At 56.4% G+C, this 13,083-nt stretch overlaps 1 protein-coding gene across 6 annotated transcripts in view; it reads right to left on the reverse strand.

Annotated features, from left to right (window-relative positions):
• EGFR (epidermal growth factor receptor) overlaps positions 1–13,083 on the reverse strand; it is a 157,976-nt gene that overhangs the window by 40,409 nt on the left and 104,484 nt on the right. For 5 of the 6 annotated variants that reach the window (XM_066238471.1, XM_066238472.1, XM_066238470.1 and 2 more), the window contains 6 exons: positions 8,627–8,778; positions 6,946–7,129; positions 3,970–4,104; positions 2,815–2,883; positions 1,447–1,565; positions 903–1,044 (listed from right to left, as the gene is read on the reverse strand). In XM_066238471.1, coding sequence (XP_066094568.1) covers positions 903–1,044; positions 1,447–1,565; positions 2,815–2,883; positions 3,970–4,104; positions 6,946–7,129; positions 8,627–8,778 — 801 coding nt within the window. Of the gene's footprint in view, positions 1–902; positions 1,045–1,446; positions 1,566–2,814; positions 2,884–3,969; positions 4,105–6,945; positions 7,130–8,626; positions 8,779–13,083 lie in introns of those variants that run through there. The other variant, XM_066238467.1, reaches the window with a different exon arrangement.

Genomic DNA, 13,083 nt, shown 5'->3' on the forward strand with positions numbered 1-13,083 from the left:
TTTTTTTCTGCACAGAACTTAAAACTTTTCATCTCGACAAATCTGGCAGGGCAAAAAAATCTCCCTTGTCATGGTTTTAAGGAATTTTTTTGTTTTTTCACGGTTCATCTCCACTCTGGGAAATCAAGAATGGTTTCTAATGCTCATTCGTTAGACAGCTCTGTGCTTCCTCTATTCGGAAAATATCGATGTCCCCCCTTCCATAAACACGGGAGCCACCGGTACAGGACAAACGCAGAGGAGCAGAGCCCAGCAGTGAAAACACGGTGACACACGGACCCTCTCCCTGCCGCCCCCACAGTTCTCCTGGGAGGCTCGACCTCCCCCGGAACGAATCCCGCTCGCGCGGGCAGGCCTTCAAACACACTCCCTCCTTGGGGACTATTAAACACCTGTTTGGTTCGAGATCCAAACGGTCAAAACGGCCCAGTGGCCATGGGTCTGCGCCTTTTAGACAGCCGAACATTCCGGCTAACCCCAGCTGGCCTTCGGTTCCAGGGACTGCACCACAGACGTGTGTCCTGTCCTGGCCGCACCGGCACGAGACATGCCGGCGACCAGAGCAGCAGCCACCGCCTGTCACCTGCCCGCGGACGGGCCCCCGGTCAGGTGCCTGAGCACGAGGCGAGCACCGTGACCAAAGAGCACGAGGCGAGCGCGGTGACCAAAGAGCACGAGGCGAGCGCCGTGACCAAAGAGCACGAGGCGAGCGCGGTGACCAAAGAGCACGAGGTGAGCGCGGTGACCAAAGAGCATGAGGCGAGCGCGGTGACCAAAGAGCACGAGGCGAGCGCGGTGACCAAAGACGGCCCGCGTGCGCGATGGGGGCTCGAGGGCCCAACGGGAAACACCCGGGGAAACCGACGCCCGAGGATGGCAGGGTCCCCGTGGGGGGCACTCACGGGGACATTTCTTCACGCAGGTGGCACCAAAGCTGTACTTCCCCTCGGGGTTGACGTCCATCTGGTAGGTGGTGGGGTTGTACAGCATGAGGGGCGGGCAGGTGTCCTTGCAGGTGGCTTCGTCCCGGAACTTGCGGCAGACCTGTATTAAAAAAAATATCCATTTATAAACATAGACATGGGGGACATATAAGATAATATACTCGGGGGACATCACACAAGACGGGGACGGGGCTGCCACCCCAGAGGAGCCCGTCGTGCGGACCCACTCGCGGTCCGTATTCAGAGCCCATTCTGTGCCCAGGGCCTCGGAACGGAGGCCACGGACGTGAGGTCACTCAGACCACGTGGTGCAGAGGTATTCTGTTACCCATCAGTGTCAGGTGAGGAAGCCGAGGCCAGAACGGGCAGAGGATTTGCCCAAGTCCCCAAAGCCAGTGGGGACGTCCCTCCCACCCAGCCACACGGAGCCGCTGGGTTGGGGGGCGGTGCCCGGCACCTGCGGGCTGGAGCCCCTCAGGAGGCTGCGGGAGGCGGGTCTTACCAGGCAGTCGCTCTCGCGGGGACCCGTGCAGCCCGCGGCGCACTGGTTGTGGCAGCAGTCGCTGGGGGACTTGCCCCGGCAGCGCCCGGAACACTGCTGGGCACAGATGATCTTGGTCACTGGAAAGGGGGCAGATGGATGTGTGAGCGGAAGAGCCGGGAGGGTGGAAAGGTCACATCCCAGGGACCGCCCAGAGCCCTCACAAACGGGGCGTGAGAAGTGATCCGAGGGAGGGACTTCGAGATCCCGGGGCTCGTTCCAGTCCCCAGACTGCGTCCGGGTTCCCCCGGATTAAATCCAGCCAGGGCTCTCCTTGGGGGTGCCTCTGTTTCTCCCGTTTGGTTTTAATCACTTAGCAGAACTGACCAGATAGAAGTCTGGACGTGTAGACCTGCTCAATAATTAGGTACTCGTTAGAACTGAGTTTTGGGGGGATAGGAAAGCATACAGAAATGACACAGATGCCAGCCAGGCAGCAATGTCTAGCAGGACGTCACAGTCACGTGGCCTGTGCAGGGGCGGCCAGCTGTTAGCCTGCCGTGTCTTGTCCCCAGCTTCCTTGGCCGCCTGTGCTCTTGTACTGAGATTCTCGCAGAAAGACCCTCTCGGAAAAAGTGGGTGGTGCTTCTACATAGCGGGGTCCCACAGCAAGGGGGAAAGGGTGGGCAGACAAGCCTACCGTTCCCAGGGAGACCCGCCCAGCGCACCGTTCCCGGGGAGACCCGCCCAGCGCACCGTTCCCAGGGAGACCCGCCCAGCGCACCGTTCCCAGGGAGACCCGCCCAGCGCACCGTTCCGAGGGCACAGCTGGCACCCGGTGGCTGACGGTCACTTGTTTATGACCGAGCGGCTCAAGTGCCCCAAATAGCTCCCGCTGGAATGACCGCTGGCAGGGAGAGTTGCAGGCCTGTCACTCATAGGACTGCAGATGTCTGGCCATTTAATCAAGAGTGCTTTTGGGCCTGACCAGGCAGTGGCGCAATGCATAGAGCGTTGGACTGGGACGTGGAGGACCCAGGAGGGCTCATCTGGTTTGAGCAAGGCTCACCAGCTTGAGCTCAAGGTCACTGGCTTGAGCAAGGGGTCACTTGCTCTGCTATAGACTCCCTGGTCAAGGCACATGTGAGAAAGCAATCCATGAACAACTAAGGTGCTGCAACGAAGAACTGATGCCTCTCATCTCTCTCCCTTCCTGTTTTGTCTGTCCCTGTCTGTCCCTCTCTCTGTCTCTGTCACTCACACACACACACACACACACACACACACACACACACGGTGCTTTCAGGAGCTTCCGAAGGAGAGCCCATCAGAAGCAGCTATGTGTGTGGGAGGAGGGGGCACCCATTTGAGGTCCCCTCACGGACTTACGTTTCTGACAGTTCTCCTTCCCTGACCCCCAGCAGCTTCCGTGGGGACAGCTGGGGTCACACTTTTGACCTGAGATATGAAGACGGCAGTTAAATTCGTGTCGTGGTGAAAGGGCAGAGGGAGGACGCGTGGACGACGCCCTTCCCGAGCCGGGGAGCGCGGGAACAAGAAAGAGCCCCCCAATCTCCTACTCCCGGTCGGTCTGCCGGGAAGATGACCTCCTAGACTCGCCTCAGAAAACAGCCAGCACAGAAAAGCTGAACCACATACTCGGGTGGACTCAGCCTTGGAAACTGAGGCCGGGAGGGATGACCGGTGTGTCGCAGGCCGCAAAACTGGGATTTACACGGGCTGCGAGGTCCAGACCTCAACTTTGCTTTGGGCTTGGAGAGCGTCCCAGCATCTCTCACAGTAACGTTAAGAGGATCTACCCCGGTGGGGCCGGCATGTGCCCAGGACGGACTTCCTACGTCCAGTCGCGAGGGACCGGCTGTGGGTCAGTCGTCCTGGGGAGTTGGGGTCTTGTAAATAAAAGCCCCTGGGCTCTTAGCCAGAGAGAGGCACAAGCTCCCGTTCAGAGGGTGAAGCGTCCACTGTGTGCCGCCTCGCTTTGGGGACGGTCTGAAGCCTCCACTGTGAACTAGCAAGCTGCTGCCCACGGACACTTCTTCTAACTGACCAGTCCATTTTCACAGCCTTCATCACTGACAGCCACAAATTGCAGCTGCAACGGCGTCCATTCCCGTTATCTGTATTTTTCTCTTTCTCAGCACTGCGCCGTCTGAAGGCCACAGTGTTCTAGCTGCAGACGGAGGGCGGGCCGACCCCCCCACCCCCCAGATCTGGTGAGACGAGGTCAGCCCCACAGCTGTCCGTCACTGCGGAGACACGACAACTTGAAAGGCATTAGTGGGTGTCCGCAAGTCTCCCACAGTCAGAAAGAATTTTGTCCCGGGCAGAATTCGGATTTCCAACTGAGGGGCCGATGGCACGTACACCAAGTGGGGGTGGAACCAGGACAGCCCGTCGTGATGAGGACGGACAGTGTGTATGACCGCCCCCCTGGGGTGGAGGGCACTACCGCGATGCTGGGCCCCCCCTCACCACCCCCCTCCCAGCCCGGGAGGCGGGGGCAGGCGTCTGTGGGGCACTCACAGGTGCCGGAGTGGTTCTGAAAGTCCATCGACATGTTGCTCAGGAAGCTGCCGTCCACGATGTCCTGCCACTGGACGGTCTCCATGTTGCAGAGGGCGGGGTTGTTGTTGAAGCGCACGGCGCCCTGCAGGATCTCTGCGTGCAAGAGGAGCCCCGTGAGCACCGCGCCCGTGCCCCACGCGCCCCTCTCACCTGGCAGGCGTGAGGCATGCCCTCTGTTCCCGCCGCGTCCTGCTAGGAAGCTGGCAATGCGCCAGGAGACACCCCCCCCCACAGAACTTCAGTGGGGGGGGCGCAGGTGGAGGACATGTCAAGGACAGGGCTGTGGGGGGGTCTGGAGTTCCCCTGAACTGGACTTTGGGACAATGTGCTACCAGAATGGAGAATGATGGGGTGTGAGGAGGCGGATGCGTGAGTCGGCGGACACAGCATCGATGACGGAACGCCTGGGGCGGGCGCTGACGCTCTGGGAGCCTGCGGAGCCTCTCCGTGGAGAAAGGGGTGCGAGGGTGACCAGGACCGAGAAGACTGTGTGTGTGAGGACGGGACGGGACGGGACGCACACCAGGGGCGCAAAGGCGTAGCGGACGGAGCGGCTGTTTCCAGGGGAGGAGGGACTGGGCGGGACGCACACCAGGGAGCGGCTGTTTCCAGGGGAGGAGGGACGGGGCAGGACGCACACCAGGGGCGCAAAGGCGTAGCAGACGGAGCGGCTGTTTCCAGGGGAGGAGGGACGGGGCGGGACGCACACCAGGGGCACAAAGGCGTAGCGGACGGAGCGGCTGTTTCCAGGGGAGGAGGGACGGGACGGGACGCACACCAGGGGCGCAAAGGCGTAGCGGACGGAGCGGCTGTTTCCAGGGGAGGAGGGACTGGGCGGGACGCACACCAGGGAGCGGCTGTTTCCAGGGGAGGAGGGACGGGGCAGGACGCACACCAGGGGCGCAAAGGCGTAGCAGACGGAGCGGCTGTTTCCAGGGGAGGAGGGACGGGGCGGGACGCACACCAGGGGCACAAAGGCGTAGCGGACTGAGCGGCTCTTTCCAGGGGAGGAGGGCCGGGGCGTGAAGAATTAGGGGGATCACGGAACATTGAGCCAGGGCGAGGGGACAGGGCGGCATCCGTGACATGAGATGTCACCTTCGCTGAGTGACCTGTGCGCACAGAACACTGTGGAGAGGGTCGTGGGGTCGGCACCCGTGACGCGAGACGTCACCTTCGCTGAGTGACCTGTGCGCACAGAACACTGTGGAGAGTGTCGTGGGGCCCACTAGGGTGAGGTGGCTCGGTGGACTTCTCACCGAGGACCGACAGGCCTGGGAGACGGCACGCAGGTGGCGAGCACATGCTCACTGGAGGACACGGCACGTGGTTTAGGTGCTGTGTATCCTCGCCGCGGCCCTGGGACTGTATTGTAAATGCAGGTACAGCCATAGTGCCCGACACCCCACGGGCAGGGCATGGGGGTGCCCTGTGCACCAAGTCCCCATGTGGAAAAGGAAGGCTCCCCCCCCCCAGAAGATCTCAGAGGCTGTCGGAAAGAAGGACACTTCCGGGACGTGGACAGGAGCAGACAGAGGGACGGACAGTGGGTGGGCTTGAGGCAGACCAGACGGAGAGCGGAGACTCACAGAATCACCAGGGCGGGCCAGGGGGTTGGGAAGGGCCAGGCTGCGGAGCTCTGGGCTCACAGGCAGAGGTGACAACAGGTCAGTGACACGAAAGCACGCACATGGGAGGGAGGGCGGGCAGGGCAGAGTCAGGTGCACAGGACTCTGATGACCGCTCAGAACTAGAAACGCCCAACAGGGGCGTCGAGGCTGCCGTGACAATTAGGGCGACAGACGGGGGTGCCCAGAGGGAAGGCTGAGGTGGGGCCCGACAGGACACCAGCCATCGGCACGTGTGAGGGAAAGGGAAGCGGCAAGGCGCAGAGATCTGGGGGCCTCGCCTGGCATCAGAGAAGAGAAGGAGGTGACTGGGGGGGCGGCCCTTCTTCTATGTGTACTTCCAGCGTTTCATGACTGCTCACGTGGGGCAGGCCCTGGGCTAGCCATCAGTAACGATATTTAACACCTGACAAATAACTCACACCCAAGAATTGCTTAATAATGTTACCTGGAGTTTATACGACGTCACTACCAACAACAAAAATAATGCTAAGAACGGAAATGGAACCTAAGTGCTTTCTCTGCAGTCATTCATGGGGTTTCTCTCAACGGCCCGAGGGAGAATGACCACCCTTAACCATATTTCTGCAGAGGAGGACGCTGGGACACAGAGCAAACACCTCCAGGGTGTCTGCCTGGTGAGAGGTGGAGCTGGGGCTGTGAAGAAAGGCTGTAGCATTCACTGAAGTGACCGACTGACCGTGCCCGCCACCACACCTGCCACATAGCGAGGGCGCAGTCATCCTTATCTTCGATTTGGAAAAAAAAAACCAACCATCAACTTCCTATCTCGTCAGTCACCTTGCAGAGGTCCCTGTCACAGGACCCTCACGCTGTCCTAGTCACAAAAATCCAGTCTCCCCCTGGAACGCCTTCATTCCTCACCCGAACATAAACATAGCTTCCCGCAGAACGCCCTTCCTCTGCGAACAGTCTCCACGAGGGGTCGAGGCCCAGGTGAAGAGACTGGCAATTGCTCACTCCCTCGGCACAAGACGTCTGGTCACACTGTCTCTTCTTCCCAGAGCCTGTCCCATTTCTTACTGACTCCCCAGATGTTTTTCCAGGAACACAGGGTGACCGGTACCCAACTTCCATCTTCCCTCCCCGTCTCTGTGTTCACCGTCCTCCCCAGTAACGTCCACCTGCTGTACCCTGCACACGGCCGGCACACGCTGCCTTTGTCGTGGACGAGTGAGCGCCCTCTCTGAGTGGCGTTCGGTCGGGAAGGGGCGGGTTGGCCGGGTCCCACCCGAGCCGCGCTCTGCAGGGGACAGCCAGTCTCCCCGGGGCCCCGGCCTCTCACCCTGCAGGTTCCTCATGGGCAGCTCCCGCAGGCCGGTTTTGTTCGCTCCGTAGTTGGACAGGACCGATAAGGCGTGGGTGTTTTCGAAGAGGACGTTTCCCCGGATGATCTGCAGGTTTTCCAGGGGAATCCTCTCCACCACGTTGAGGGCGATGAGCACGTAGCCGGCGACCTCCTGGATGGTCTGAGGAGATAAATGGGGACGTGTGTGTTTCTCCTCTGCGGGACTCGCGAGGGTGGGGCGTGGGCCCAGGGAGCCCAGGACACCTGACAGAACCACGCCCACGTGTGGTTGACAGACGTAAAGCACACGGGTGACTGCGACTGCGAGGGTGTGGGAGGTGACAGGGGTCTCGGTGGTCCCTGCGCTGTGCCTCGCTCGAGCCTGCTGGCGGCAATGAAGGGCAATGGCTATTTAGCAGTGCAGTGAGTCTCGTTTTACTTGCTGTTCAACACACTCAGGTGAAAATGGCAATGTGGCATTAATTTATTTTGTATGTGACTTGTCTGTGTTCTCGTTTAAAAGAAGGAGAAGAAGAAGGAGGAGGAGGAGGAGAGGAGGGGGAGGAAGAGGAAGAAGAAGAAGGAAAAGAACAGAAGAAGAGGAGGAGGAGGAGGAGGAAGAAGAATAAGAAGCAGAAGAAGCCCTGGCTGGTTGGCTCAGTGGTAAAGCGTCTGCCTGGCGTGCAGGAGTCCCGGGTTCGATTCCCGGCCAGGGCACACAGGAGAAGCGCCCATTTGCTTCTTCACCCCTCCCCCTCTCCTTCCTCTCTGTCTCTCTCTTCCCCTCCCACAGCCAAGGCTCCATTGGAGCAAAGATGGCCCAGACGCTGAGGATGGCTCCACGGCCTCTGCCTCAGGCGCTAGAGTGGCTCTGGTTGCGGCAGACCTACACCCCAGATGGGCAGAGCATCGCCCCCTGGTGGGCATGCTGGGTGGATCCCGGTCGGGCGCATGCAGGAGTCTGTCTGACTGCCTCCCCGTTTCCAACTTCAGAAAAATACAAAAAAAAAAAGAAGCAGAAGAAGAAGGAGGAGGAGAAGAGGCGGAGGAGGAGGAGGAGGAAGAAGAAGAAGAAGGAAGAAGAGGAGGAGGAAGAAAGAAGAAGAAAGAAGAGGAAGAAGAAGGAGAAGGAGGAGGAGGAGAAGGAGGAGAAGGAGAAAAAGAAGAAGAAGAAGGCCAATCATCCAAAGTTCAATGACTGTCCAACTCTGAAGCCTTAGGCTCCTATTGGCTTGTGAGAACCAACTGAGAAATATTTGGCACGTCTGTGAAATGGTTGTTAAACTCTTGATAGCTGGAAGTCAACCGTGGTGGGAGCATTTACACCAAGGAAATGGGCAAGTGCTTCAAAGCAAAGCTTTTTTAAAAAAAAAAAAAATGAAGAGCCAGTATCTCAGGAGACCAGGCTGGAGTCATGGTTAGAAGACTCCTATTGGTGTCTGTGATGACTGTGGAATGCCAGCCTGGCCCGTTTCTCTTTCATATTCTTCTATGTACATGTCACCCTGGCTGGTAAAGTGGCCTTCTCATAACGCTTTCACCTTAAGTTCCCTAGGACCGGTAACCTCCTTAGCGGAAGCCAACACACGCCCAGGCAGATAAGTTCTGCGAAGGCCTCTCTCTATACCTGTTTATGTCTATTATATTTGGGTAAGACAGTCAAATTCATCGCACTGACCTTCAAGAAGGAGAGGTCATAGTTCCTTTGCATGTAGGTGATCTCCAAATTCCCGAGGACCACCTCACAGTTGTTCAGCATCCGCTGGAGGCTCAGGAAGTGGTCTTCGAAAGTGCCCAGCTGTGTCAGCTTGTTATTGGTGCCTTGGCAAACTGGGGGGTGCGGGGTGGGGGTGGGGGAGAAGAAGAGATCCCATGAAATGCCCAGTAAGGTAGCAAAACTAAAATAAAACAATATTCACAAACTAATGCAGTGTGCCGTAGTGACTGACAGTGTTAATTCTGATCAAAGCAAGTGTGACAGAGAGTGTTTAAGTTTCATAAGGTGCAGCCCATAAAAGGGCGCACTCATCCCTGCCGTGCACGGAACTTGTGCACACATGTTCAAAGTCAAGCAGAAATTCTATAAAAGTCTTTAAGACAAAACAGTCTGTAAAAACATCAGTAGGCAAAGCAAATATATAGTATAGAGCATATAAATAATTACAACGTTGAGTTAATCGTACGATGAACTTTTTACTTTAGAAGAATGAACAAGAACGCACGCTACGTCATGTGTGTCCAAAGACTATTTACACACATAACATACGCTGGGAAGTATTTTCTGATCACAGCACTGGGACAGCCTAAAGTCAGTGACTAAGAGTGTAAGTTAAAAGAACCCCAATCGGCTGGCGATGAAAAAATATTCTTCTCCACTACTGCCTCGAAGAATAAACCAGAGGTCTAATTACGTAAGAGTTAGTAAATAGGAATATGAAAACATACACTGAAAAACAGACGCGGTGGCTGAGAAACCCACAGCTCTGCTGTTCTCTGCCCTCCCTACGAATCCCGCCCGCCCGCCCGGGTACCATTGCCTGGCTTGCTGGTACAACCTTGGCGGACTCAACGCCCTAACCTTGGAAGGTGTCAAACCTCCTACAAGTAAACGTCTACATCCTGAGGACAAAGGCTGTTGGAAATACACGGGGTCGTCTGTATTTCAAAGCCCAGGAGAGGACGATCATCACGTCCTGTTTACACGCCTCGCTCGCTGCTTGTCTAGGCAAGCGTCAAAACACAAAGAGGTGCTGGGGCTTTGGAAGCGGGGCAGCTCGTAAAGGGTCTCGACTTTGAACCAAGATGATCGTATGAGTGAAGACATATGGCCTCTGGCTTCGGAGGGGAGATCCGAACCGGCCGGGTTCTTCCGAGGCTGCAGAGGGAGGGCTACAGCAGTACCAGGTGCTTGAGCAGAACTGCGGGGGCCAGGGTCAGCGGGGGGGGGGGGGGGCTCTCTGCGGGGACCCCTTCCTACATTTACATCGCTCTTTTATCGGCTTCTTTTATAGAACTGCCCAACGAGCATTGAGCATCGTCTGTCTGCCCGCCCCCGTTTCTTGGTGTCGTGTCCAGACACCACCTAATCAACCCGGGGCGTTTACTCCCACATTAGCGATGACGCAATCTTCGCCTCCTCTTGAATTCTATGGGGATCCCCCCCCCCAACCTTCTCCCCTTCTGTGGTGTCATTCAGATTCGGGGGCGAGAGAGGACTCTCACATGGGAACCCGGACAGTCGCCAAGGTGGAGCCCCCCGCGCGGCAGGCTCCAGGGGCAGCGCGCTTTCCGGAACGCCTCCGACCTCCCCATCGGAGCGACCCACCCCCTCCGGGCCAGGCCCTTCGGTTGCAGCCCCGAGTCGGAACTGCTGTACACAGTTGGCTGCAAGGCCGGCAGCCCGGGCCAGACCCATTTCCCAATCCACGGGTCCTCTAAAGCTGCCACCACGGAGGCAGGTCCAGGGTGTTGACATGGACGTGGGACCTCTCCCTTGGCACCTCTTGAAACAAAAACGGCTCTCCCGGCTGACGGGTGGGCGGCGCTCTCTCTGAATTTCCGCCTAACTGATTGGCGGTGTTCTCGGTGGCCGCCAGTATCCGCCCTGCCTTCACCGCCAGCCGGGTGAACGGTGTCGGCCAGAGCTCCGGGCCGGAGCGCATTTCAGAAGAGCGCGGAGGGATAACTAACTGCTTTCACGACCAGTCAGCAAGGGTCTCAGCTTGTCGGTTTCTCTCGGACGAACCCCAAGGGTGTGGATTCTTCAATCAAGGGGGAAGTAACTTAGGTCAGCAATAAAGGAAGACATGCCATGGAACCTTAGCCTGTTTTAGTATAGAAAAAAAATAATAATTTCAAGAAGACTGTGCTTGGGCATCCATTCGTCCAAAACGGGTAAATGAGCCCCCAGAGATTCATTGGATGAAGACCATCATGAGTCTTTCTAATTAGTATGAACTGCTTTGCTATTCAGAAAAAATAAAATAAAATAAAAAAGATCCTATAGTTGGAAGCTGTTAGCCATGTCACTCGTTACTGACGTCAGTGTAAATAGCCATGTCACTCGTTACTGACGTCAGTGTAAATTTGGGAGCCCTCTGGACAGCTCGTATAAATAAGTAAATATGCTTAAATTCCATGTCATGATGATTCCACTTTGGCCAGGGCCCACTTTGGAAAATCTCTATTTGAGGAAAAAGACCTAAACAGATAAATTATATATATATATATATATATATATATATATATATATATATATATATCATATAAAGGAAGCTTCGGGCCAAATGGGGGCCATTATTTATTTTTATATAATGGTAAAAGAAAATATATCTATCTGGTTCAGTGTATACAGGGCAAGTTATTCCAGAGTTAAATCACTAACGTACAAAAATCATGGGTTAGGCTGTTTCTTCGGAGTCTTTCTCCTACCAGGTGCCCCAAAAGGAGACAAGCGCGTCAGAGTGACTGACGTCCAGGGTGAGGGGCAGAATGCCGTGAGCCAGTTCTCTTGCTGGAGTGAAGGATAACCTTGGTTGCATCTTTATACCAAATCCTTCATGCTATGAAATGAACGCAGCGAGCAAATTTAAACCTCAGACCCCTGAATCAGTCCACTGATGAAAACACAATGGTCCCCAGCCTGCGGGCAGATTTAACACAAAGCTGCAGAGAGAGCGGGAGCTTTCTGATTCATCCAGGAGAACCTCTTTGTTCAGCCACTTCCTTGCTAGGTGACCTCAAATGACCCCTTGGGGCGCGCTCTCTCTCTCTCTCTCTCTCTCTGCATCACTTTTCCTCCAGCAGGGACAGGGCGAGAGTAGTATTCGCCTCCCGGAACTGTTTTGAAGGCTGGATGAATGCAAGAGCTTCAACTTCCTGTTGTGAAACGAACTCCTGAAAAATACAGCAGTAATGTCACACGAGACGCACCCGGACAGACAGACATCGGGGGACCTGTCCCACGGTGTTGTCTGAACCGGGAGCATCTGCATCTGCAGTAGGCTTACTCAAACGTCGAGTATTAAGCAGAGTGACATTGTTGAGTGCTCATTAAAAAGAGAGAGAGAAAGAGAAAGGGACACATTCTCTAAGAATGTCCTTAACACACGCCCTTAGGATTAGGTGTTCTCAGCAATCTATTCGGAGAGAGACTTAATACGAAGTCTTTGTGTCAAGTTCCTTACCGAGTGCTCGTGATTTTGCTCTACCCCTCGCGAACCCGAAGGCAAACCCCACCGAGTCGAGAGCAGGCCCCCGGGAAGAAGGCCCCACACGGCACCTGGCTCTCTGTCCTCGCTTTTGCTGAGGAAGACGCGTCCGTCCACGCGGAGCAGAGCCGGGAGGGCCGCCCCCGCGGACGCACTGCCACGGGCACCTGGCGGTGCTCGCTCTGTCCCGCGCCTCCCCGTCTCACTGCCGATGTGTTTTCAAGGAAGGCACAGAGACCAGCACATGTCGCCAGGTGTGCCACCACATTCATAGCTCAGTGTGAGTTCATAGGTGTGGGCCAGGTGACAGCCACACACTGCGACATCACCAACCCGAAGGGTGACACTGCAGTGACTTTCCACGAATGCGCACAGGTGTGAAACCTGCCTTACTTTGGCGATACGGCACAGACCCCTCACCCTGGCGAGCTCTTCACGCCCCCTGCCAGACAGCCTCTGCCCCCGCGAACCAGTTCCCTGACCGGCTCCCCGCTCTGCGCAGCCTTGCGGGGTCTGGAACCCATGTTAACGGGGCCACGCAGCGGTGCCCCTCTGCATGAGGGTGACTCCCCATCACGTTGTTTCTGAGATTCACCCACGTTGATGGCATGCACCGAGCTCGGAGTGACACATTCAGACAAGTGTCTTATGGGCAGTTATCTGTATATTAATTATCCTTGGACAACGAGGGCTCATCCACTCTGGCCACTTATTGTTTTTTTTCCTCAAGGACCCTACAGTTTACCTTAACTGACAATCAAAACACGCTGCCCCTTTTAAGTCTCACAACGCCCCTTCTCTTTTATGGGGAAGAGCCCGTCCCTCTCCTGGGTCGTTACGGGGCGCACCCCCCTCTGCTCACAAGCCCGGGCAAATCTGCACGGCCGATTCAAACACAACATGAAAACGAGTTTCTCCAGATTCT

This window comes from Saccopteryx bilineata, chromosome 7, assembly GCF_036850765.1.
Source record: "Saccopteryx bilineata isolate mSacBil1 chromosome 7, mSacBil1_pri_phased_curated, whole genome shotgun sequence".
NCBI lineage: Eukaryota > Metazoa > Chordata > Mammalia > Chiroptera > Emballonuridae > Saccopteryx > Saccopteryx bilineata.